This window comes from Mesoplodon densirostris, chromosome 10 (genome assembly GCF_025265405.1).
Source record: "Mesoplodon densirostris isolate mMesDen1 chromosome 10, mMesDen1 primary haplotype, whole genome shotgun sequence".
In the NCBI taxonomy this organism is placed as follows: domain Eukaryota; kingdom Metazoa; phylum Chordata; class Mammalia; order Artiodactyla; family Ziphiidae; genus Mesoplodon; species Mesoplodon densirostris.
In genome coordinates, this window is record NC_082670.1 from 41,945,762 (window position 1) to 41,973,541 (window position 27,780).

General features: G+C 35.9%; 1 protein-coding gene across 1 annotated transcript in view; it reads left to right on the forward strand.

Moving 5' to 3' along the window:
- Positions 1-27,780, forward strand: part of MLIP (muscular LMNA interacting protein) — a 172,219-nt gene that overhangs the window by 78,215 nt on the left and 66,224 nt on the right. Inside the window, exon 11 of the mRNA XM_060111458.1 lies at positions 2,737-2,865. Coding sequence (XP_059967441.1) covers positions 2,737-2,865 — 129 coding nt within the window. The remainder of the gene's footprint in view (positions 1-2,736; positions 2,866-27,780) is intronic.

The window sequence follows — 27,780 nt, forward strand, 5'->3', positions numbered from 1 at the left end:
TTGTTCACATATTAACTGCGTGGCTTTGGCATGTGACTGAGTCTAAGTCTGTCACAGGGTTGTTGATAAGGAATTGATGAGATAATCAATTTAAAATATTGAATGTAGTGCCTGTAAGATATGGAATATGGGTCTATGGGATAACGATGATGTCATTATCTGCAATGAATCCTCAAGTGTTTTGAGCCTGGTTTCAAAGCATGTGGAATGGTATGAGCAAGGTGCAGAGGCTGCCATTAACAGGATTGATCAGTATACCATGGTTTATGGAGAGTACATGAGGTTCAGAATTGGGTCAACAAGGTTTGAGTTTCAATTTGACCAAAGGCCAAGACACAGTTAGGCGTGGAGGGTATGGTTAAAGGTTATAGGGCAGGAAGTGTGAACAATGTCAAAGGCAAACTATGTTTAGTCTTCCTTTGCCTGGAGTTGCCTTCCCTGTCCATGAAATGCTGGCTGGTAAGTGACAGCAAATTATGGTGCAGGAGAAAAAACAGGACTAAGGAAAGAGGTAAAGAATATAATGGAAGAATTGGAGCAATTGTACTGAGACCAAATAAGCAAACTAGAATGAGGAAAATTCAGAGATTTCAGGTAGACCAAAGCCTAGGAACACAAAGTCCAAGAAAAGAGCAGGTGGAAATAGAGGAAGTAGGGAAAGAATCCTTGTTCAACTGCCAGACAACTATCAAATCCAGGAAATTCATAGCAACAAAAGACATCAAACCTGATAGAGAAATAAGCATGAAGCGTCAGTAACTGATTCTGATATTAAAGCTACTTGATATCCAGCGAACCAGAGGACTGTTTTTTCTGCATTCACCCTGGAGGATGATGATCCCAAGAGAGATGATCTGAGTGGAAGTTTCCAGGCCAGGATGACCCAAAACATCCACCTGCTAGCAATGCAGGAACCAGGGCATCAAGTTTCTCTGGCAGGAGGATTCTTACAGCATACCAAGTGCTTCTGGTCAGATTTCTTCCCTCTGCTTTCATCTTTTTGCTGGTGCCATTAAGCTTAGTTTCTAAACTTCCATGTTGGTTTTAGAACCTGGTAAGCCCTGAGTACCAGAATTGTACTGATTTCCTGCTTCCCAAAGGAGCAGGAGAGACTGTACACGAGTAGGAGCAGCAGGAAGGAGAAATGAAACAGGAAGTCACGTGGAAAAGAGAGACAGGAAATCTGGACAGTTTTGGATCATGACCCGGGTATCAAGTGTCTCCCTATGACAGGTGGTTGTAAAAATCAGCACCTGCTTGAGCTTTGTTCTCGTGCTGAGTTCATTGGAGGATATTACTCTCATATGTATACTCAACTGTGTGACTTCACGCATAATTGGTTGTTACTTGCTCATCATTTCCCCTGAAGAGAAATCAGAGTTTCTTAAGTGGTATATATTTCCCTGCCTGGGGAAGATAGAGATTTTTCTCAATCTTTATTCCCCCAGTTGGCATAGATATGAAAGCCAGCTGGGAAAATATGGGTTGAAAAAAATATTGCAGAGTGACATTTATTCAAGACTCAAAACATAACGGATGGCTTATAGGGCAGAGAGATAGATGTCCTCCCTTAAGGCTTAACTCGAGAGCATCATCACAGACTGAGGAGAGCTAATTTACTGTTTTCTGAAATGAAATGGGCTTGAGAAGAATGATTACAGCAAAATGCTCAAACAGAAAAAGCATCACAACTTTTTACTGAATTCTTGTTTGAGATGTTTTTTGGAAACTTATCAATCATTTTGTGGAATTTTACAGTGTAACAAGATTTTGGTGTTTGTGAAACATCATTTTGAAATTGCCCCAAACTAGATTCCTCTCTCTCTCTCTCATCAGACTGACATTGGGTACAAATCCACGAATCTGAAATGACTGGTCTATTCACTCAAACTCTTTTGATTGTAAGTTATAGAAGTCAACCTGAATTGGAAAAAAAAAAAAGGAAATTTGTGTAAAAGAAAAGGAAAATCTTAGGGAACCTCAGAGAAGAAATTCAGCTGGGTCCCAGGAATGTTTTGGAATTCAATTCTGGAAAGCCCTCAAGTGTGTCTCTTCTCCATACACTTTGCTGTATTTTTCTTGATCTCATCAGATCTGCTTTTATGGCAGATTAAGTCTTTCCCATAGCTCCCAAATCCACATATTATAATTTCAGTCTCCCAGCATGGCCACAGAGCAGTTTAAAGCAGTGTTCCATATTCATGGAAGAGAATATCTGTGTGCTACCTAACCCCCATCCCCTTGAGTCAGAAAGCTACACTTGGTTTCATCATACACAGTCTGAACATGGCTTCTGGGATTTTAGGGTTTCCAGAAAAAGAAAGTTGTTTTGGGCTTTCTGGATTGTATTAGATTCGTCTATCCTATCATGCCCCAAATGAGTATGCTGCATAGCACCGAGGATGCTCTCAATAAATATTTGTCAACTGAAATATTTATTGACTGAATATGCTGGCAAGGATATAGGAACATGTTTGACTAGATAAATGAAGTCGTTTTTGCATTTTGAACGTCATAATAGTAGATCTTAATGAGTTGATTGCGCTGTAACAGGTAACTAAAATTAAAGTTACATTAGTTAAAAATCATTTGATTTCTAGCTGTTTTTATGTATTTATAAAATCATTTTAAAATAAAAAAAATTGCTGTGAGAACAAATGAATGACTTAATATACCTATGTATTCATTTTAATAGTATTTTTTCTTTTATTTAAAAAAAATTTGATATTCATGAAGACGAAGCCTGGAGTAATTCGCCCCGTACCTATAAAATCCAAAATATTACTGAAAAAAGAGGAGGAAGTCTATGAACCCAACCCTTTCAGTAAATACCTGGAAGAGCACAGTGACTTCTTTTCTGAGCAGGTGAGTGTGCATATGAGAAAGTCTTTGATATTTGGATAAATAACTGTACAAAATATAGAGATGCCTCTATGAATATGGTGTGTGCAAGAAAATGTTTGTGATTGGAATATCCTTAGTAATAAAAAAGATCTATTTTTTTTACATAATAAAACAATTCTTAAGTATTTTCAGGATGATATTTTGAAGTATTTAAATGCTTTTTCCTAAAATTTTTCTACTTAGTGCTGGTATTCTTTTGGGGACCAAGATGTTACTTCCTATAAAGACATCATGGAGTCACTGATTAAATGAGTCATAGAGGTGCTGCAGTCTTATTTCTAAAATCCTGCTTCTTTTTGAAGCAATGCAATGCTTTAGGTTTGGTATATTAGTATATTTGACAGAAGATCTATTGTTTGGATTCATATCAACATAATAGAGATGATGTGATACCCTAGATTGAGTGTTACTAGATAGGGAATAAGGGCTTAAGTTATTTTAAGGCATCATTGTTTTTTTGGTTTATGTGCAAAAAAGGTATACTATCTTCTCCTTATATATCCTATATGTTGAAGAAGGTATAATGGAAGGTTGTTGATGGTGCTTTATAAGATATTCAGGAAAAACATGAAAATACACATTTTTGCAATATAAAATTTCATAAATTATCTCAAAGGGAAACCTTACATCTTTATTTGTCTTCTTCAAATGCAACAAAGAGACATGGGTTATATATTTTATATCTCAAACATTATTACATGCTTCAGCAATGCAAGCAATCCAGAAATCTTTGTGGATACAACCAGGATAAGCAAGATCACCACCACATTTGGTAATCTATAATAGAATAGACTTGCAAAAGAACGTAAGGTGTTATACTCTTTTTAAAGTTCAGTTTGAAAATGATAACTAACAATATTCTTGAAAATAGAAATTATGGTCATATTTGTGAAACATAAGAAATATCTTGTCTCCTATTATACTAGCTCTATGACACTGAGCAGGGTATTTCATCTTGCCCAGTTTGTGTCTTAATGCATAAAATGAGGCATTCAGAAGAGGTACTTTTTAAGGATCCTTCAAATTCTAAAATCTGTGTTATTTAAAACCTAAGAACTGTGAGTAGGCTAAAAGCCTTGGAAAAGTTCATTATAAATACTTTCTCATGCTTAGCTACAGTTTTTATTATAAAATGGAGATGATAATATTTTCTGCTTATTTATATATACTTTGTGAAGACATAGGATTTCAATAAGTTAAGCATTTTTAGGAGACACTACTATCATTGAAAATGATAATTAGAGGCAATTATTCTCATTTTATAGAATAAAAGGGAGCCCTCAATTAATTAAATTAAATAAGGAAATCTTATTGATATATAAGGTGTGTTCACTAAATCTGCACATAAAAGAAATGGAAATTCCTGTTCAGAAAACATATTTCCATCATCAATGAAAATATTTATTAGATATCTATTGCTTATATGACACTGATATTTTAGAGGCTTAATGTGACATTTTAGACAGTATGGGATTATTATAAAAATTTATAAAAGTAATCTAGTATTATATGACAAAAATGCCAACAGTTAAAATAAATTTCACATATTATCCATGCAACATATTCTTCAAATATGATCTAATGCTATAAAATAAAAATTTTGTTCTTTTGTATTAGTATAATTTTAAATTTATGCATTTTACCTTAAACAAGATTCTTTGTAGAATGTCAAGTTAATCTACCTATAATTTATCACAATTTACTGTCCTCTGGAATGATAAACTCCATTTTCAGGTGTAGGAAATTCTTTTCATTAAAAGGAGTTGCCAGTTCTTTTCATAGCTTTTCCTGACTATAAAGCAAGTTTAAAGCTCTGTTTATGTACACCATAAACCTATGTATTTTCAGATAATTTGTAGAAAATTTGAGTTCTTCTGCAAGTATTTTGGTGGTGCATAGACTTATTTATATTTTCTTTCAATCAGTTTATTCTTGTGTATATCCCAACTTCTGTGTCAGCAGACTGTCAGAATTGAAAGAAGTCTAGCAGAGCACTTAAAAGTGAATTCCAGACCTTCCCTGGTCTTATTCACTGACCTTGCAGGAGAGAAAAATGAATATACTAGGAAACTGGGAAGCTGCATATACTATCAACTGGCCTCTAATATGGAGATATAACCACCACTTCATTGTAGCCAGAATCTACAATGGAGGCAGATACAAAAGACAGCTCACAAGCATAAATGCTGAAAGTTCCTTAAATAATGAATTGAGTAAAAAAAATTATGATCACAGCATGGCTACTTCATTAGAACTTAACTCAAATTCAGTTCTGGTCGCTATTGCATTCTCTTTTGCTGCTGCCACAGAATAAATTGAATGGTTCTAAACTCAGTTGATCTCACCACCCATCCATGTAATGGAAAATTCTTTAGCCCGACAGTTGAGTCAAACTGAAACAGCTCACATTCACTGATCTGCCCTGTCCTGGGGACAGTCCCACATGACAGGAGATGTTGGATAGGATTGTTGAGTCCATGAATTTCCCCTAGCAGCTTCACTGTCATAAAATATGATTTCAAAACTCTCTGTTATAAAAAGTTACACACCAAAGATGATGAGACAAGACAAAAATGTATTTACTGTAGCATAAGAAGGTACAACCAGGCAGACTTTTGAACTTATAATGAACTGAAGAGTTGCCTGGAGATAGTCCTTGAGTACTAAAGGCAAAGTTTGAAACCAAATGCTGAATCAAGTAATTGAAACTTATTAATCAACAACTTTTACATCAAAATGGCATAGGCCAGGAAGCATCATTCTATTTTTTTTTTAATTTAACACCTTTACTGGAGTATTAATGCTTTACAATGGTGTGTTAGTTTCTGCTTTCTAACAAAGTGAATCATATATATATATATATATATATATATATATATATATATATATCCCCATAACTTCTCTCTCTTGCATCTCCCCCCCACCCTCCCTATCCCACCACTCTAGGTGGTCACAAAACACTCAGCTGATCTCCCTGTGTTATGCCGCTTCTTCTCACTAGCTATCTACTTTACATTTGGTAGTATATAAAACTCTATGCCATTTTCTCACTTCATCCCAGCTTACCCTTCCCCCTCCCCATGTCCTCAAGTCCATTCTCTACATCTGTGTCTTTATTCCTGTCCTGAACCTAGGTTCATCAGAACCATGATTTTTTGTTTTGTATTGTTTTTTTAATTCCATAATATGTGCTAGCATGCAGTATTTGTTTTTCTCTTTCTGACTTACTTCACTCTGTATGACAGACACTATGTCCATCCACCTCACTACAAATAACTCAATTTTGTTTCTTTTTATGGTTGAGTAATATTCCATTGCATACATGTACCACTTCTTTAACCATTCATCTGTCGATGGACACTTAGGTTGCTTCCATGTCCTGGCTATTGTAAATAGGGCTGCAATGAACATTGTGGTACATGACTCTTTTTGACTTATGGTTTTCTCAGGGTATATGCCCAGTAGTGGGATTGCTGGGTTGTATGGTAGTTCTATTTTTAGTTCTTTAAGGAACCTCCATACTGTTCTCCATAGTGGCTGTATCTATTTACATTCCCACCAACAGTGCAAGAGGGTCCCCTTTTCTCCACATCCTCTCCAGAACTTACTGTTTGTAGATTTTTTGATGATGGCCATTCTGACTGGTGTAAAGTGATGCCTCACTGTAGTTTTGATTTGCCTTTTTCTAATGATTAGTGATGTTGAGTATCTTTTCATGTGCTTGTTGGCAATCTGTATATCTTCTTTGGAGAAATGTCTATTTAGGTCTTCTGCTTATTTTTGGATTGGGTAGTTTGTTTTTCTTTGATATTGAGCTTCATGACCTGCTTATAATTTGGGAGATTAATCCTTTGTCAGTTGCTTCATTGGCAAATATTTTCTCCCATTCTGAGGGTTGTCTTTTGGTCTTATTTATGGTTTCCTTTGCTGTGCAAAAGCTTTTGAGTTTCATTAGGTCCATTTGTTTATTTTTGTTTTTATTTCCATTTCTCTAGGAGATGGGTCAAAAAGCATCTTGCTGTGATTTATGTCATGGAGTGTTCTCCCTATGTTTTCCTCTAAGAGTTTTGTAGTGTCTGGCCTTACATTAAGGTCTTTAATCCATTTTGAGTTTATTTTTGTGTATGGTGTTAGGGAGTGTTGTAATTTCTTTCTTTTACATGTAGCTGTCCAGTTTTCCCAGCACCACTTACTGAAGAGGCTATCTTTTCTCCACTGTATATTCTTGCATTCTTTATCAAAATTAAGGTGACCATATGTGCGTGGGTTTATCTCTGGGCTTTCTATCCTATTCCATGGATCTATATTTCTGTTTCTGTGCCAGTACCATACTGTCTTGATTACTATAGCTTTGTAGTATAGTCTGAAGTCAGGGAGTCTGATTCTTCCAGCTCTGTTTTTCTTTCTCAAGATCACTTTGTTTATTCGAGGTCTTTTGTGTTTCCATAGAAATTGTAAAATTTTTTGCTCTACTTCTGTGAAAAATGCCATTAGTAATTTGATAGGAATTGCATCAAATCTGTAGATTGCTTTGGGTAGTAGAGTCATTTTCACAATGTTGATTCTTCCAATCCAAGAAAATGGTATATCTCTCCATCTATTTGTATCATCTTTAATTTCTTTCATCAGTGTCTTATAGTTTTCTGCATACAGGTCTTTTGTCTCCTTAGGTAGGTTTATTCCTAGGTATTATATATTTTTTGTTGCAATGATAAACGGGAGTGTTTCCTTAATTTCTCTTTCAGATTTTTCATCATTAGTGTATAGGAATACAAGAGATTTCTGTGCATTAATTTTGTACCCTTCTACTTTGCCAAATTCATTGATTAGCTCTAGCAGTTTTCTTGTGACATCTTTAGGATTCTCTATGTATAGTATCATGTCATCTGCAAACAGTGACAGCTTTACTTCTTCTTTTCTCATTTGTATTCCTTTTATTTCTTTTTCTTCTCTGTTTGCAGTGGCTAAATCTTCCAAAACTATGTAGAAAAATAGTGGTGAGAGTGGACAGCCTTGTCTTGTTCCTGATCTTAAAGGAAACGGCTTCAGTTTTTCACCATTGAGAACGATGTTGGCTGTGGGTTTGTCACATATGTCAATATACAGCTTTAATTATGTTGAGATAAGTTTCCTCTATGCCTACTTTCTGGAGGAGTTTTATCATAATTCAGTGTTGAATTGTGTAGAAAGCTTTTACTGCATCTATTGAGATGATCATATGATTCTCCTCCTTCAATTTGTTAATATGGTTTATTCCATTGATTGATTTGTGTATATTGAAAAATCCTTGCATTTCTGAGATAAAGCCCACTTGACCATGGTGTATGATCCTTTTAATGTGCTGTTGGATTCTCTTTGCTAGTATTTTGTTGAGGATTTTTACATCTATGTTCATCAGTGATATTGGCCTGTAGTTTTCTTTCTTTGTGACATCTTCATCTGGTTTTGGTATCAGGGTGATGGTGGTCTCATAGAATGAGTTTAGGAGCATTCCTCCCTCTGCTATATTTTGGAAGAGTTTGAGAAGGATAAGTGTTAACTCTTTCCTAATGTTTGATAGAATTCACCTGTGAAGCGATCTGGTCCTGGGCTTTTGTTTGTTGGAAGATTTTTAATCACAGTTTCTATTTCAGTGCTTGTGGTTGGTCTGTTTATGTTTTCTATTTTTTCCAGGTTCAGTCTCAGAAGGATGTGCTTTTCTAAGAATTTGTCCATTTCTTCCAGGTTGTCCATTTTATTGACATATGGTGGCTTGTAGTAATCTCTCATGATCTGCATTTGCACTGCATTTGCATCTGCACTTTATTTCTGCAGTGTCAGTTGTTACTTCTCCTTTTTCATTTCTAATTCTATTGATTTGAGTCTTCTACCTTTTTTTCTTGATGAGTCTAGCTAATGGTTTATCAATTTTGATTATCTTCTCAAGAACCAGATTTTAGTTTTATTGATTTTTTGTTATCGTTTCCTTCATTTCATTTTCATTTATTTCTCATCTGATCTTTGTGGTTTCTTTCCTTCTGCTAACTCTGGGGTATTTTTGCTCTTCTTTCTCTAATTGCTTTAGGTGTAGGGTTAAGTTGTTTATTTGAGATGTTTCTTGTTTCTTGAGGTAGGATTGTATTGCTGTAAACTTCTCTCTTAGAACTGCTTTTCCTGCATCCCATAGGTTTTGGGTCATCATGTTTTCATTGTCATTTATTTCTAGGTATTTTTTGATTTCCTCTTTGATTTCTTCAGTCATCTCTTGGTTATTAAGTATTATATTTTTTAGCCTCCACATCTTTGTATTTTTTACAGATTTTTTCCTGTAATTGATAAGTAGTCTCATAGCCTTGTGGTAAGAAAAGATAGTTGATACAATTTCAATTTTCTTAAATTTACCAAGGCTTGATTTGTGACCCAAGATACGATCTATCTTGGAGAATGTTCCATGAGCACTTGAGAAGAAAGTGTATTCTGTTGTTTTTGGATGGAATGCCCTATAAATATCAATTGAGTCCATCTTGTTTAATGTATCATTTAAAGCTTGTGTTTCCTTCTTTATTTTCATTTTGGATGATCTATCCATTGGTGAGAGGGAGTGTTAAAGTCCCCTACTATAACTGTGTTACTGTGGAATTCCCATTTTGGCTGTTAGAATTTGCCTGTGTATTGAGGTGTTCCTATGTTGGGTGCATAAATATTTAGAATTGTTATACCTTCTTCTTGGATTGATCCCTTGATCATTATATGGTGTTGTTCTTTGTCTCTTGTAATAGTCTTTGTTTTAAAGTCTATTTTGTCTGATCTGAGAATTGCTACTCTAGCTTTCTTTTGATTTCCATTTGCATAGAATATCTTTTTCCATCCCCTAACTTTCAGTCTGTATGTGTCCCTAGGTCTGAAGTGGGTGTCTTATAGACAGCACATATATGGGTCTTGTTCTGTATCCATTCAGCCAGTCTATGTCTTTTGGTTGGAGCATTTAATCCATTTACATTTAAGGTAATTATCGATATGTATGTTCCTATTACCATTTTCTTAATTGTTTTGGGTTTGTTCTTGTAGGTCTTTCCCTTCTCTTGTGTTTCCTGACTAGAGAAGTTCCTTTAGCATTTGTTGTAAATCTGGTTTGGTGGTGCTGAATTCTCTTAGCTTTTGCTTGTCTGTAAATGTTTTAATTTCTCTGTCAAATCTCAATGAGGTTCTTGCTGGGTAGAGTATTCTTTGTTGTATGTTTTTCCCTTTCATCACATGTCCTGCCACTCCCTTCTGGCTTGCAGAGTTTCTGCTGATTCCCTTGTATGTTATTTGGTTTTTTTTCCCTTGTTGCTTTTAATATTTTTTCTTTATATTGAATTTTTTATAGTTTGATTAATATGTGTCTTGGCATGTTTCTCCTTGGATTTTTCCTGTACAGGACTCTCTGCACTTCCTGGACTTGATTGACTACTTCCTTTCCCATATTAGGGAAGTTTCCAACTCTAATCTCTTCAAATATTTTCTCAGTCCCTTTCTTTTTCTCTTCTTTTTTTGGGACCCCTATTATTTGAATGTTGGTGCATTTAATGTTGTCCCAGATGTCTCTAAGACCGTCCCCAATTCTTTTCATTGTTTTTTCTTTATTCTGCTCTGCAGTAGTTATTTCCACTATTTTTTCTTCCCAGTCACTTATCCGTTCTTCTGCCTCAGTTATTCTGCTATTAATTCCTTCTAGAGAGTTTTTAATTTCATTTATTTTGTTGTTCATCATTTTTTGTTTGCTCTCTGTTCTTCTAGGTCCTTGTTAAATATTTCTTGTATTTTCTTCATTCTATTTCCAAGATGTTGGATCATCTTTACTATTCTTACTCTGAATTCTTTTTCAGGTACACTGCCTCTTTCCTCTTTATTTGTTTTGTCTGTTGTGTTTTTATCTTGCTCCTTCATCTGCTGTGTGTTTCTCTGTCTTCTCATTTTGCTTAACTTATTGTGTTTGGCGTCTCCTTTTTGCCTGCTGCAGGTTAGTAGGTCTGTTGTTTTTGGTGTCTGCCCCCAGTGGCTAAGGTTGGTTCAGTGGTTTCTGGAGAATTCCTGGCAGAGTGGACTAGTGCCTGTGTTCTGGTGGATGAGGCTGGATCTTGTCTTTCTAGTGGGCAGGACCACTTCCGATGGTGTGTTTTGGGGTGTCTATGATCTTATTATGATTTTCAGCAGCCTCTCTGCTAATGCATGGGGTTGTGTTCTTGTCTTGCTAGTTGTTTGGCATAGGGTGTCCAGCACTGTAGCTTGCTGGTCATTGAGTGGAGCTTGGTCTTAGCATTGAGATGGAGATCTCTGTGAGAGCTTTTGTCATTTGATATTATTTGGAGCCAGGAGGTCTCTTGTGGACCAATGTCCTGAACTCAACTCTCCCTCCTCAGTGGCACAGGCCTGACAGCTGCCCAGAACACCAAGACCCTGTCAGCCACATGGCTCAGAAGAAAAGGGAGAAAAAAGAAATAAAGATAGAAAGAAATAAAATAAAGTTATTAAAATGAAAAATAATTATTAAAAATTAAAAAAATTAAAAAGTAATTTTAAAAAATGGTAAGAAAGAATGAAGGGAGCAACCAAACCAAAAAACAAATCCACCAATGATAACAAGCACTAAAACCTATACAAAGAAAAAAAAAAGGACAGACAGAACCCTAGGACAAATGGTAAAAGCAAAGCTATACAGACAAAATCACACAAAGAAGCATACACATACACACTCAGAAAAAGAGAAAAAGGAAAAAGAAATATCTATCTATCTATCTATCTATCTATCTATCTATCTATCTATCTAAAGGAGGAAGAGAGCATCCAAATCAATAAAACAATCTACCCATTATAATAATCTCTAAATACTTAACTACAATAAACATAAAACCAGAAACAAATTAGATGTGGAAAGCAAACCCCAAGGCTACAGTTGATCACAAAGTGCCCTGCCTCAATTTTGGGATGATTCTTTGTCTAGTCAGGTATTCCACAGATGCAGTGTACATCAAGTTGATTGTGGAGGTTTAACCTGCTGCTCCTGAGGCTGCTGGGAGAAATTTCCCTTTCTCTTCCTTTTTTGCACAGCTCCTGGGGTTCAGCTTTGGATTTGGCCCAGACTCTGCCTGTAGGTCACCTGAGGACATCTGTTCCTGCCCAGACAGGATGGGGTTAAAGTAGCAGCTGATTAGGGGGCTCTGGCTCACTCAGGCCCAGGAGAGGGAGGGGTATGGAATGTGGGAAGAGCCTGCTGCAGCAGAAGTTGCACCAGCCTGAGGCATGCCATGTGTTCTCCCAGGGAAGTTGTCCTTGGATCACGGGACCTTGGCAGTAGTGGGTTGCACAGGCTCCAAGGAGGGGAGGTGTGGATACTGACCTGTGCTTGTGCATAGGCTTCTTGGTGGCTGCCACCACAGCCTTAGCATTACATGCCCATCTCTGGGGTCCATGCTGATGGCCACGGCTCGTGCCTGTCTCTGGAGCTCATAAGGCAGTGCTCTGAATCCCCTTTCTGCATACACCCTGAAACAATGGTCTCTTGCCTCTTAGGCAGTTCCAGACTTTTCCCGGACTCCCTCCTGGCTAGCTGTGGTGCACTAGCTCCCTTCAGGCGGTGTTCATGCAGCCAACCCCATTCCTCTCCTTGGGATCTAACCTCCGAAGCTGGAGCCTCAGCTCCCATCCCCCTCCCGCCCCGGCGGGTGAACAGACAAGCCTCTCAGGCTGGTGAGTGCTGGTCAGCACTGATCCTCTGTACGGGAATCTCTCTGCTTTGTTCTCTGTACACTGTTGCTGCACTCTCCTCCGTGGCTCTGAAGCTTTGCCCCCACCCAGCCCCGTCTCCTCCAGTGAAGGGGCTTCCTAGTGTGTGGAAACTTTTCCTCCTTCACAGCTCCTTCCCAGAGGTGCAGGTCCTGTCCCTCTTCTTTTGTCTATGTTTTTCCTTTTTCTTTTGCCCTACCCAGGTATGTGGGGAGCTTCTTGCATTTTGCAAAGTCTGAGGTCTTCTGCCAGCGTTCAGTAGGTGTTCTGTAAGAATTGTTCCACATGTAGATGTAGTTTTGATGTATTTGTGGGGAGGAAGGTGATCTCCACGTCTTACTGCTTTGCTATCTTGAAGGCCTCCTCTCATCATTCTATATTAGATGGATTTTTAAACAAAGACACTTCAGAATGAAGCTTATTCTTCTCTGAATTTACCCTTCAATCCATTATTATATCAATTTGTGATCCTTTTGAGTTCTTACAAAATACCCTCACACTCCACCTATGGATATAAAACTATGGTGATGTACTTTGAAGCATCATTCTATTGATAACTAAAGGCAGAGTTAAATAACTAATAGAATTCATTGGACAAATGGGCATCCAGAAGACATAGAGGCTAAAAAATCAGTTCACTAATTAAAATGAAGATACCAAAAAGAAGAATGGTGTTTTGTTTATCTGACTACTCGTGAGTTTGCAAAATATACTGATTGCTTTCTGGTCATTTAATGTATTTAATTAGACAAAAGTGATTTCTGCACTGAAGAGTCTCAACTTAGTAGAAAAAGCAATTGCTAACCTCAGTTATATAAAATGTGGTAAAAATATTTTTCTCTCATTCTTTATAAGTTAGTAATTCAACCCATGATATTAGGTATGTCATTTCTTTCTTGAAGCCCTAGAGAAATGTATAAAATATTGTGGACAGAATTGAAAGGGGGTTGTATTGTAGTTTCATCTCATTTTCCTGGAAATGTTTTCCTTTTTTCTTTTTTTAAAATGAGAAATAGTGCTTTCCAGCATGTATGACTCTTAAATTTTATTTTCCTCCTAATTTGCTTCAATAGGGAAAAGAGCATGTTTTTGTGTGAAAATGACCATTTAATGAGTTTCCTTCACACCACAGAGAATGTAAACTGGTAATAAGGAATTTTCTTTATTGTAGTATTTATATTCTTTCTTTTCTTCTGAGCTTTCTTAGACATCTGACTTCCCTACCAAACTATCTGTTTGACATTCAACTTTGATGACAATGCAGGTGACTTTCAGATTTCTATCTAATTATTCATCAAATTATATACATATATATATATATATATATATAACATCTTTATTGGAGTATAATTGCTTTACAATGGTGAGTTAGATTCAGTTTCTGCTTTATAACAAAGTGAATCAGTTATACATATACATATGTTCCCATATCTCTTCCCTCTTGAGTCTCCCTCCCTCCCACCCTCCCTATCCCACCCCTCTAGTTGGTCACAAAGCACCGAGCTGATCTCCCTGTGCTATGCAGCTGCTTCCCACTAGTTATCTATTTTACGTTTGGTAGTGTTTATATGTAGCTGTGACAAAGTGAGAGAGTGACATGGACATATATACATCAAATTATATTTTTACTGTGACCTTCACCTACACTTCCTTATCACCCATGTGTTACAATTATAAAGCAAACATCTTTGTTAAAATGTGAACTAGATAATATTGCCTTTTATTATGAATGACTTCTGGCTTTGTCACAAGTTGCTGCCTTTTCAACATTTGTTTCTCAATCAAGATGGCTCAATCTCTTTTGTCATAAAATTATCTTTTTATCATTGCTAACTTTTATTAAGAAAAATTTTCAGATTAAAATGTTTAACCTTTTTAGATCTAGAAATGATTAAGTGGTTTGATGAATAGTTTTGAGGGAAGAGAACCAAAATTGATTGCAGGGTTACATTTCTTTTGGAAGAGTTAAGACCAGAGATCTTGCTTCTCCAACTGTTACCAGGTTGTTTTTGATTATTCAAGTAATGAAATATTTGTGAGCTTTTCTCTTCATCTTTTCCCCTTACTCCCTCTGTCCCTCCCTCCTTACTCCTTCCTTCCTTCCTCCCTTCTTCCCTTCCTCTATATGTAATAGGTAACAGACAATTTATCATATACAGGTTATGTACGATATGTAATAGATAAGTTATCAACACAATAAACTTTTTAATGTTAAAGAAATTGTCCTATAGAATCAATATTTACATTTTATTCCAGGTATAATCATATAGAAGCTCTTTGTCAAACTTAGGCTTTTATCTCTCCCATTTATTATTTATTTATTTATCATTATTTTTATTATTACTGCTTTAAGATTTCTCTTGACCTTGTGTATGTACCAAGGAAGACAGGAACTAAGGGGTGCAGGTTTCCACATTGCTAAGGGAGATTTCTTCTCCTGCCCCTCTTCCATTGCTTTATGTAGGTTTAAGAATCTTAGAGTTTTACTTGCTTTATTTATTTATATTTTTAATTTTAGAATTTTCTTTAATTTTTTATACAGCAGGTTCTAATTAGTTATCCATTTTATACATATTAGTGTATATATGTCAATCCCAATCTCCCAATTCATCACCCCCCCAACACTTTCCTCCCTTGTGTCCATACGTTTGTTCTCTATATCTGTGTCTCCATTTCTGCCTTACAAACCGGTCTTTCTGTACCATTTTTCTAGGTTCCATATATATGTGTTGATATACAATATTTGTTTTTCTCTTTCTGACTCACTTCACTCCATATGACAGTCTCTAGATCCATCCACCTCTCTACAAATGACCCAATTTTGTTCCTTTTTATAGCTGAGTAATGTTGCATTGTATATATGTACCATATCTTCTTTATCCATTCATCTGTCAATGGGCATTTAGGTTGCTTCCATGACCTGGCTATTGTAAATAGTGCAGCAATGAATATTGGGGCACATGTGTCTTTTTGAATTATGGTTTTCTCTGGGTATATGCCCAGTAGTGGGATTGCTGGGTCATATGGTAATTCTACTTTTAAATTTTTAAGGAACCTCCATACTCTTCTCCATCGTGGCTGTATCAATTTACATTTCCACCAACAGTGCAAGAGGGTTCCCTTTTCTCCACACCCTCTCCAGCATATGTTATTTGTAGATTTTCTGATGATGCCCATTATGACTGGTGTGATGGGATACCTCACTGTAGTTTTGATTTGCATTTCTCTAATAATTAGTGATGTTGAGCAGCTTTTCATGTGCTTCATGGCCATCTCTATGTCTTCTTTGGAAAACTGTCTATTTAGGTCTTCTGTCCATTTTTGGATTGAGTTGTTTGTTTTTTTTAATATTGAGCTGCATAAGCTGTTTATATATTTTGGAGATTAATCCTTTGTCCGTTGATTCATTTGCAAATATTTTCTCCCATTCTGAGGGCTTTCTTTTCATCTTGTTTGTAGTTTCCTTTGCTTTGCAAAAGCTTTTAAGTTTCATTAGGTACCATTTGTTTATTTTTGTTTTTATTTCCATTACTCTAGGAGGTGTATCAAAAAAGATCTTGCTGTGATTTATGTCAGAATGGTCTTCCTATGTTTTCCTCTAAGAGTTTTATAGTGTCCACTCTTATATTTAGGTCTCCCCATTTTGATTTTATTTTTGTGTATGGTGTTAGGGAGTGTTCTAATTTCATTCTTTCACATGTAGGTGTCCAGTTTTTCCAGCACCACTTATTGATGAGACTGTCTTTTCTCCATTGTATATCATTGCCTCCTTTGTCATAGATTAGTTGACCATAGGTGCATGGGTTTATCTCTGGACTTTCTATCCTGTTCCATTGATCTATATTTCTGTTTTTGTGCCAGTACCATACTGTCTTCATTATTGTAGCTTTGTAGTATAGTCTGAAGTTAGGGAGTTGGATTCCTCCAGCTCCGTTTTTTTCCCTCAAGACTGCTTTGGCTATTTGGGGTCTTCTGTGTTTTCCATACAAATTTTAAGATATTTTGTTCTAGTTCTTTGATAAATGCCATTAGTAATTGGATACGTATTGCATTGAATATGTAGATTGCTTTGGGTAGTATAGTCATTTTCACAATGCTGATTCTTCCAATCCAAGAATATAGTATATCTCTCCGTCTGTTTGTATCATCTTTAATTTCTTTCATCAGTGTCTTATAGTTGTCTACATAGAGGTCTTTTGTCTCCCTAGGTAGGTTTATTCCTAGGTATTTTATTCTTTTTGTTGCAATGGTAAATGGGAGTGTTACATAATTTCTCTTTCACATATTTCATCATTAGTGTATAGGAATGCAAGAGATTTCTGTGTATTAATTTTGTATGCTGCAACTTTACCAAGTTCACTGATTAGCTCTAGTATTTTTCTGGTAGCATCTTTAGGGTTCTCTACATATAGTATCATGTCATCTGCAAAAAGTGACAGTTTTACTTATTTTCCAATGTGTATTCCTTTTATTTCTTTTTCTTCTCTGATTGCTGTGGCTAGGACTTCCAAAACTATGTTGAATAATAGTGGCAAGAGTGGACAACCTTGTCTTGTTCCTGATCTTAGAAGAAATGTTTTCAGTTTATCACCAGTGAGAATGATGTTGGCTGTGGGTTTGTCATATATGGCCTTTATTATGTTGAGGTATATTCCCTCTATTCCCACTTTCTGGAGAGTTTTTATCATAAATTGGTGTTGAATTTTTCAAAAGCTTTTTCTGCATCTATTGAAAAGATCATATGGTTTTTATTCTTCAAGTTGTTAATATGGTGTATCACATTGATTGATTTGTGTATTTTGAAGAATACTTGCATCCCTGGGGTGTGTGATACTTTTAATGTGTTGTTGGATTCTGTTTGCTAGTATTTTGTTGAGGATATTTTCATGTATATTCATCAGTGATATTAGTCTGTAATATTCTTTTTTTGTAGTATCTTTGTCTGGTTTTGGTATGAGGATGATTGTGGCCTCATAGAATGAATTTGGGAGTGTTCCTTCCTCTGCAACTTTTTGGAAGAGTTTGAGAAGGATGGGTGTTAGCTCTTCTCTAGATGTTTGATAGAATTCACCTGTGAAGCCATCTGGTCCTGGACTTTTGTTTGTTGGAAGATTTTTAATCATAGTTTCAATTTCATTACTTGTGATTGGTCTGTTCTTATTTTCTATTTTTTCCTTGTTCAGTCTTGGAAGGTTGTACCTTTCTAAGAATTTGAAAATATCTTCCAGGTTGTCTTTTTTATTGTCATAGAATTGCTTGTAGTAGTCTCGTAGAATGCTTTGTATTTCTGTGATGTCTGTTGTAACTTCTCCTTTTTCATTTCTAATTTTATTGATTTGAGTCCTCTCCCTCTTTTTCTTAATGAGTCTAGCTAATGCTTTATCAATTTTGTTTATTTTCTCAAAGAACCTGCTTTTAATTTTACTGATCTTTCTTATTGCTTTCTTTGTTTCTTTTTCATTTATTTCTGCTCTAATCTTTATGATTTCTTTCCTTCTAGTGACTTTGTGAGTTTTATTTTTCTTCTTTCTCTAATTGCTTTATGTGTAAGGTTAGGTTGTTTATTTGAGATTTTTCTTGTTTCTTGAGTTAGGATGTTATTGCTATAAAATTCCCTCTTACAACTGCTTTTGCTGCATCCCATACAGTTTGGATCATTGTGTTTTCATTGTAATTTGTCTGTAGGCATTTTTTGATTTCCTCATTGATATCTTCAGTGATCTCTTGGTTATTTAGTAACGTATTGTTTAGCCTTCATGTGTTTGTGTTTTTTATGTTTTTTTCCCTGTAATTGATTTCAAATCTCATAGCATTGTGGTCAGCAAAGATGCTTGATATGATTTCAATTTTCTTAACTTTACTGAGGCTTGATTTGTGACCCAAGATGTGATCTATCCTGGAGAATGTCCCATGTGCACTTGAGAAGAGAGTGTAATCTGCTGTTTTTGGATGGAATGCCCTATAAATATCAATGAAATCTATTTGGTCTATTGTGTTATTTAAAGCTTGTGGTTCCTTATTAATTTTCTGTTTGGATGATCTGTCCATTGATGTAAGTGAGGTGTTAAAGTCCCCCACTATTATTGTGTTACTGTCAATTTCCCTTTTTATAGCTGTTAGCAGTTTCCTTATGTATTGAAGTGCTCCTATGTTGGGTGCATATATATTTATAATTGTTATATCTTCTTCTTGGATTGATCCCTTGATCATTATGTAGTGTCCTTCTTTGTCTCTTGTAACATTCTTTATTTTAAAGTCTAGTGTATTTGATATGAGAATTGCTACTCCAGCTTTCTTTTGATTCCCATTTGCATGGAATATTTTTTTCCATCCCCTCACTTTCAGTCTATATGTGTCCCTAGGTCTGAAGTGTGTCTCTTGCAGACAGTATATGTACAGGTCTTGTTTTTGTATCCATTCAGTGAGCCTGAATCTTTTGGTTGGAGCATTTAATCCATTCATATTTAAGGTAATTATTGGTATGTATGTTCCTGTTACCAGTATTTATTTGTAATGTGTTTTTTTTTTTTTTAGGTCCTTTTCTTCTGTTGTGCTACCCATTTAGAGAAGTTCCTTTAGTATTTGTTGTAGAGCTGGTTTGGTGGTACTGAATTCTCTTAGCTGTTGCCTCTCTGTAAAGCTTTTGATTTCTCTGTCACATCTGAATGAGATTCTTGCCAGGTAGAGTAATCTTGTTTGCAGGTTCTTCCCTTTCATCACTTTAAATACATCATGCCACTCCCTTCTGGCTTGTAGAATTTCTACTGAAATTCTACCTTATGGGAGTTCCCTTGTATGTTATTTGTCATTTTCCCTTGTTGCTTTCAATAATTTTCCTTTGACTTTAATTTTGTCAGTTTGATTACTACGTGTCTTGGTGTTATTCTCCTTTGGTTTATCCTGCTTGGGACTGTCTGCACTTCCTGGGGTTGGGTGGTTGGGTGGCTCTTTCCTTTCCCATGTTAGGGAAATTTTCAACTATAATATCTTCAAATATTTTCTTGGGCCCTTTCTCTTTCTCTTCTCCTTTTGGGACCCTTATAATGCGAATGTTGTTGCATTTAATGTTGTCCCAGAGGTCTCTTATGCTGCTTTCATTTCTTTTCATTTTTTTCTTTATTCTGTTCTGCATAAATGAATTCCACCATTCTGTCTTCCAGTTCACTTATCCATTCTTCTGCCTCAGTTATTCTGCTATTGATTCCTTCTAGTGTATTTTTCATTTCAGTTATTGTATTGTTCATCTCTGTTTGTTTGTTCTTTAATTCTTCTAGTGTTTGTTCTTTAATTCTTCTAGGTCTTTGTTAAACATTTCTTGCATCTTCTAAATCTTTGACTCCATTCTTTTTCTGGATTATCTTCACTATCATTATTCTGAATACTTTTTCTGGAAGTTTTCCTATCTCCACTTCATTTAGTTGTTTTTCTGTGGTTTTATCTTGTTCCTTCATCTGGTACATAGCCCTCTGCCTTTTCATCTTGTCTATCTTTCTGTGAATGTGGTTTTTGTTCCAAAGGCTGCAGGATTGTAGTTCATCTTGCTCCTGCTATCTGCCCTCTGGTGGGTGAGGCTATCTAAGAGGTTTGTGTAAGTTTCCTGATGGGAGGGACTGGTGGTGGGTAGAGCTGGGTGTTGCTCTGGTGGGCCGAGCTCAGTAAAAGTTTAATCCTCCTGTCTGCTGATGGATGAGGCTGGATTCGCTCCCTGTTGGTTGTTTGGCCTGAGGTGACCCAACAGTGGATCATACCCAGCTCTTTGGTGTGGCTAATGGTGGACTCTGGGAGGGGTCATGCCAAGGATTACTTTCCAGATCTTCTGCTGCCAGTGTCCTTGTCCTCATGGTGAAAGACAGCCACCTCCTGCGTCTTCAGGAGACTCTGCAACACTAGCAGGTAGTTCTGGTTCAGTCTCCTATGGGGTCACTGTTCCTTCCCCTTGGTCCCAACACACACACTACTTTGTGTGTGCCCTCCAAGAGTAGAATCTCTGTTTTCCCCAGTCCTGTCAAAGTCCTGCAATCAAATCCTGCTAGCCTTCAAAGTCTGATTCTCCTGGAATTCCTTCTCCCATTGCTGGGCCCTTAGGTTGGGAAGCTTGATGTGGGGCTCAGAACCTTCACTCCAGTGGGTGGACTTCTGTGATATAAATGTTCTCCAGTTTGTGAGTCACCCAACCAGCAGTTATGGGATTTGATTTTATTGTCATTGCATCCCTCCTACCATCTCACTATGGCTTCTCCTTTTTCTCTGGATGTGGGGTATCTTTTTTGGTGAGTTCAGTATTTTCCTGTTGATGATGGTTCAGCAGTTAATTGTGATTCCAGTGCTCTCACCAGAGGGAGTCTTTTTACTTGCTTTAAAATGACACACAAAGAAGACCTTTGCCACTTCTATCATAATAGTTAGAATAATTCTAATAATTAGTCAAGCAACTGAATTCTAATAATTAGTTAAGCTTTGAAACATTAGTAGTTTAACAAATTGGTGAATGTGTAGTGTCTGACTGTACCCCAGTCTATTGGGAAACAATGATAATCTGAAAGCTTTATATAAATATGTCCAATGTTTTGTTAACTTGTGATGTCCCCAGATATCTTTATTTATGAAAGGTGATGATTACCATATTTAGAACCTCTCATGTAAATTATATTCCTTTTTTTTTTGTTTTGGTTGAATTCAGTCTTTATTTCCATTTTTATCTACATCTAATAGGGTTGAAGTTTATGAAATAAAAAGCTGTAGTCATTATATCTAAATTTTATTACTTCTATTTAGAAGGCTAAGTTTCTTTTCTTCAATTTTTTAAAATTAAAAAAATGTTTTATTTTATTTTTATTTAAAACTTTTTGTATATTATGGTTTTAAAGTAAGGTTTTTTTTTTCTTTATATTTGTGTGAGAAAAACCAGGGAAGGGCAAGACAAATAGTACTTAAAATAAGGTTTTGTTAAAACAGAGTTTAAAATTCTCTATTTGTTTCACCTGAAAAGTATCAGACAACAGAATTTTAAGAGGAGAAAGTAGCTGTGTAAACATAATTTTAAGTAATAGCCAAAAAAAAATATTATTCAAAGTTTAGAAAGTTCATTTTATTTTACGGCAAGAAAAAAGGTGCGTTCTTATGTTTTACTTCAGAGGAGTCTATTTCTCAAAACTTTGAGTCAGTGTCAGCCTGTGAATTCAACTATATGGTGACAACAACATGGCTTTGGTATAGTTTTGTCTTTTATACTGTATGTCACACCTCTCCAAGGACATTGTCTACAATGGTCTCCTCCATCCCCCTCTAAGCAGATTCAATTCTACTACTTTCTTAACATAGTTTGGGGGCTAGTTATCAATAAGTGTATATAGGAAATGCAACCAAGGTGAGGGGTTTGTGGTATTCTTTTCTCTAATGAACATTTTCTTTGACCTATGAGAAATGGTATCTAGGTAGAATATATTTAGAGGAGGATGTAGTAAAAAACTGGATGTATTCTTTGAATATAAATGCTAAGATTAATGTGTTTAGAATAAATTTTATAATCTCTAACCATTGGAGAGATTGTTAGATATTTTAAAGTGTGGGTGAGATTAGGCCAGCTTTGCATGATGACAAATGTAAAGGTCACAGCAAGATATAGAAGTTTGAAGCTGAGTCATATGAAGAGACTTGGAAACTTTCTCTTCCTCACTGTGATCTAGGATAAAATAACTGTGAGTTTGTCATTTTGGCAGAGAAAACAATAAATCTAAATAAGAAGAGCAATCAAGAGGGTGCATAGGACAGAATGAAACAGAGAGCTAAAACAAGTAAATAAACTATTTTTTAAGTTCCATTAAAGAAACCAAAGACAGCTTTAGAAGTCCAACTTGTGAAAACTGAAATCAGGTTAGTGAAGCAAGTGATTTAAAATAAATATATGGAAAAAAAAAAGCCAGGCTTAAAAATGTATTTTTCTTTATCTCAAAGGCTGTGTGAAAAGAACAATCTGTAGTAAATTTGTAAGTTCAAAACTGGTGATTCCTTTGAGATGGGAGAGCTGGTAGGTTTTTAGAGTTTTTAAAAATAATGTTCTAACCTCCAAATCTAGACATCCTAAATGAAATTTAATCTACTGTAGCCAGCCATCCAAATACGAATTCATTTTATGAACCTTTAGATCTTTAATATTTTTTACCTTACTTTTCCTTGAAAACAGAAAATGCATTTGGTAAGAAACAACTTGCCAGGAATCAGATTGTCAGTTATCTTTGTCCAGTAGAGCTGAGAGGCTTAGCATATTTTACCTGCTCAAGTAAAAGCAAGTATATATAATATTTATCCCATAGGCTAGGCTCAGAAAAATAGAGGTGTTTTTCTCAATCTGTGGCTTAATGGCTTTTGGGAAGTATTAGGCCCTCATGAATTGCATTTGATAGAAGGACTGGCCTTTTGCAGCATATTCTAAAGTCAGGTTAGTTTCACCTCACGTTTCAGAAACCACATTCATGCAAGATCTGATGCCCTTATTCATTATGATACATAATTGAACCAAAGGGAAATTAGGGCAGGTTGGTTTTTCAGAAAGAGCTCTGAAGTGTGTGTTCTAGTTGTGATTGCATGGTTAACCAGTTCTACTCAGTGCATTTGTGAAATGAGAGAACCAGTGGTTCTCAACTGGCATGACTTTGTCCCAGACATTACTGTCATGACTGGGGCTGGGCCTGCTGCTGGCACCCAGTGGGTAGAGGCCAGGGATGCTGCTAAACATCCTACAGTATCCAGGACAGTCCCCCACAGCAAAGACTTATCCTACCCTAAATGTCACTAATGCTGGGTTTGAGAGACCCTGGGCTAGGCCACCTCTTGACTTCCTTCCAGCTCCAAGAATTCTATGACTAATGATGCTCAAAGCTACCCCTGCCAGGGGCACTTCCTTTCAACTAACATTGATTAAGTGCCTTCTTTTGTGTTTGAACTAAGAACTGTTCCCTATTTGATTTACACAAAGGAGGTAAGTAAGCCTCCATTCATGAGAATTTCCACATTCCATGGAGCCACTACTCATAATGATAGCCCTGTTTGACAAGGGACATACATTTTCCTTGGCTCTATGTCAGCAAAATTATGGCTTTACCACTTTTCTAGACATTTCTCTTTCTTGTATTTCCCCAATTGTTAGGTGTCAGGACAATTAACTGAAAGAGAAATTTTAAAAAGTCAGGCAGTCTGATGTTAACTCTTAAAATGCATGCTGTTGGACCAAGTCATTCCTGATCCTGGATTTAATTATACATCTGCAAAATGAGTGTGTTGTATGAAGTACTTTCAAAGGTACCTCCTTACCCTGAAATTTTGTGTTCATGCCCTTAAATATTACTGGAACCCTTCTGATATTTCACATCCTTAGATGATCCAAAAAAAAGCAAATATTAATCAGGTCATAACTTTGGAGAGATGGAAAATCTTATAATCTACTGTCTAGGTCAAAATCATGACAAATAAGACTAGTTCTACCCCCATAGAGTTTACTTTGATTCTTTTCTTTTTGATTGAGAAATTTGGGGTAGGGAATATTTTCTTTTATTTTGATTTTTTCCTTTAAAAAAAATCATGTCCTACTTACTTCCTATTTGTGGAGTAATAAGAAATCATCAATATGATTCATTGTCATTATCTTTGAATAACTATACTTTGTTTTGCTTTTCCTTAAACTAAAATCCCTGGGAGAGAAATGATTTCTTTTCAAAATTAAATTTATATATACATATATAAATTTATATATACATATATAAATTTATATATATGTGTGTGTGTGTGTTCATATAAAAGGCACACATATATAACAGCCTGTATCAGGGTCCTGGTATTTGCTACTTAAATTACTTTTTTCCTTTTTTTACATTGGCAGACTTGACAACTGTTTCCGTTGCAAATATCCTGAATAGGAAGGCTAAGTAGGCATCCTAAAATTTAAACAAAGATGCTTTCTATAATGAAAGCGAAGTCTTGGCTGTGTCTGGATTTCTTGTTTCTGCATTCTTTAAGTGTAGAAGACACCATGCTTTGATTCCTTTGTTTCATAATCACAAAAGACTCTGGGATAATCCTTGTAATGAACTTTGGGGATAAGTTTTGCCTTTCTAGATCTCTCTGAAAGGTGATTTTAGACTGGGTGACAGGCTGTGTACAGGAAACACAATTTAGTTGCTGAACATCAACACTTTCACTTAAATTTCTTGGTAAAACAATAATAGATTCAAAGGAACAAAACCTCAGGATATTAAAAACCACAAGATCATTTTTTCTTTAAAATTATAACACTTTGTTAACATGAACAATATGAAGGCTACATTTAATGTATCTTGTACATTAAATGTACTGAATTTCTCTTTGAAATTCAGTTTTAAGAGTCACCACCAAAATCCTACCGTGAGATATGAAGATGGTATTAAGCCTTAGCTGCCCATGTTGGTGGAAGACCACAGAGCACAGGAGTGTAGGGGAGAAGGGATGGGGCAGTATTCCCGGGCTTGTAGTCCTTGCTGTGGATGGTGTCCCTGATGGATGGTGTTGCTACTTCTCTCCACATTCACTTCCCTTCTGTCTCTTCTTAGCATCCAACCATTTATGTTTATGCCAAAAAAGATATGGGTGCTTTCTCAGGAAACAGAGCAGACAATATCCTTGATCCCATGGAGCTTAGATTCTAGTGGGTTCTAAATATCTGAACCTTGGTCTCTGTCTCCTTCCTGCTACTCTTAACTTTCTCTGCAACCCTCTGTACATTCCCACTCTTACCTGTCTACTTCACACTTAGGTTACACACTCCATGGCCTGGCCCTCTGGTTGCCTAATCCATTAAGGAACCCTACCTTCACTATTGGTTACTGGAGCCTACTGCTCCAGCAGTAACTTTCCTGCTTCCTGCAAAGGAGAGAAACATTACGATAGAATGCAATGGAGAGAACATGGGCTTGGTGTGATCCTGGGAAGATCAGTCAACACTCTGAACTTCAGTTTCATCCTAGAAAAGTGGGGGCTACTAATTTCATTTCTAATGGTACCCATACTCATACCCATTCATGATTAAATGAAACAGTCACTGTGAAAGAGCTCTGGACACTTTAAAGGGAATGCAAATTTTTAAATGTTTACTGTTGTTATCATTTCTTTTAGGAGCACTATAATTTTGGAAGAAAGGAGTTGACTTCCTACTAAAGGGCCGCCAAATACATTCTCTTCTTTCTTGCCACCATGATGAGAAATCAGAGAAGCCTCTTTTCTGTGTTACTTTCTAACTTCATCAACTTAAATGGCGCCTTTTCCCCTAAATGAATCCATGTCAGAATGTAGGATGAGAATTAAACTATATGTATAGAAAAACATAAAACTCAGAATTTTCATGCTCTAGTGCTCACTGTGATTAATTATAAAATACTTCCTCTTTCTTTTCCCTTGAGCATGTCTCAGTCAAATATCTTCACACTATTTCTATGTTATCTGTTCTGTGAAACTTGCTTTCAGACAACCACAAACTTTCAGAACTAAATAATCCAAATCCTATCTTCACAATTATGTTTTAGTCCTTTAATTTTTTTAATAGGGAATTTGAAGTAGCTAAGCATATGCTAGCTTTTTCATATTTAACAAGTTCAAATTTTTTGGTTCAAGTTAGGATCTGAAATAGATGTTTTGCTTTAAGTATGTCTGTTTTTAAAATGCACATGGATGCTTTAAAATTAGGGCTGATAAGCAAGAAGTTATGCCATATGTTCAAAATTAAGAAACCTAACTTATCTTGGCTTGATCTTAGTGAAATGTAGACGATTAGAATCTCTTCTTAGTAATTTGGAGTTTCTGTGATCATTTCTGTAGAATGTTGATACCTCTTTGGCCAAAGGAGGCACTCTTTAAGAAATACATTGTAATCGTCCTTGACTTTATGAACGTGGTGTTTTAAATTAAAACTTTAGCAGAAATGCTAAAATTCTGATTTTGGATTACTATAGGCTCCAGGCAGGAAAGAAAAGCTGAATATAAGTGCTGCATTTAAAAATGTGTTGTTAAAAAAAAAAATCATTTTCCCAAAGAGGTGGGAAGAGGGAAGAAAGGATGGAGTTAAAATCTCCAGTAATTTCATGCAGTGGTGCTCTGAGTTTCAAAAGGCACAGATAACTGTGTGTGGTGTGTAGAGGAGACAGTGAGAGCAAGGGGAAAATGGATTTTCACCTTTCACTACCAAACCACAGGAAAGGAGGTTTAAAAAAACAGATGGAAAAAAAGAGCCTCAGATGTGTAGGCTTTAATGAAGAGCCCATATGCATTCCAGTGCCCTTTGAGTGTTGCAATGGAAAGAGCTTTTATGGTTAAACAATTTGACTTGATGGCTGAGTAGAAAGTGGGCTTCTTCTAGAGTGATGGATGAGTCAGATATTGCTATAGCATTACTTTTATGATGTCTCTGTCAATATCTAATTCTACTGGCTCTGTAGTTCTTTTAACAAATAAAGCTAAATGAATTTATTCTCTGCATGTTTGGGGTAATCTTTCTCTAATGAACAAAGATATTATTAGCTTCATAACTTCATGTGTTCTTGAAGTTTTGCAGGATATGATAATCAAGCCAAATTGTCAATTATTTTTTCAAAACAAAGCTCTTAAATAAAGCTTCTTTTCTTTTGAAAAATTTGTTCTAAGTATTTTTATATTGAAAAAGACAATTCTCAAGTAAGTGAAAAGCACTGGAAGGATTTTATGGGAAATAACTATGTTACATACCTCACTGAAAAAAACACATACAAGAGAATTTTATGATTCCTGTTCTTCCCTCAAAAACTAGAATCTTATGAGATTCATCTATTGAATACCAAAGCAGGGTAGAATGATGTTCATTTTCAAGAAGCATTTTGAATAGTGATCTCCAAAGAAAAATGTACCAACCTCAAGACAATTCATTGGAAGGGAGGTAAGGTGCAGGTCAAACGTAAAAAAGATTTTATTAATGTGTGTTGTTTTCAAACCATTAGGTTTAGAAGCTATAGCCTGTGGGTCAGATCTGACTCACCACCTCTTCCATGAAGCATTATTGGCACACAGTCATGCTTATTCATTTATATATTATCTGAGGCTGCTTTCACACTATCATAGCAGTAGTAATTGTGACAG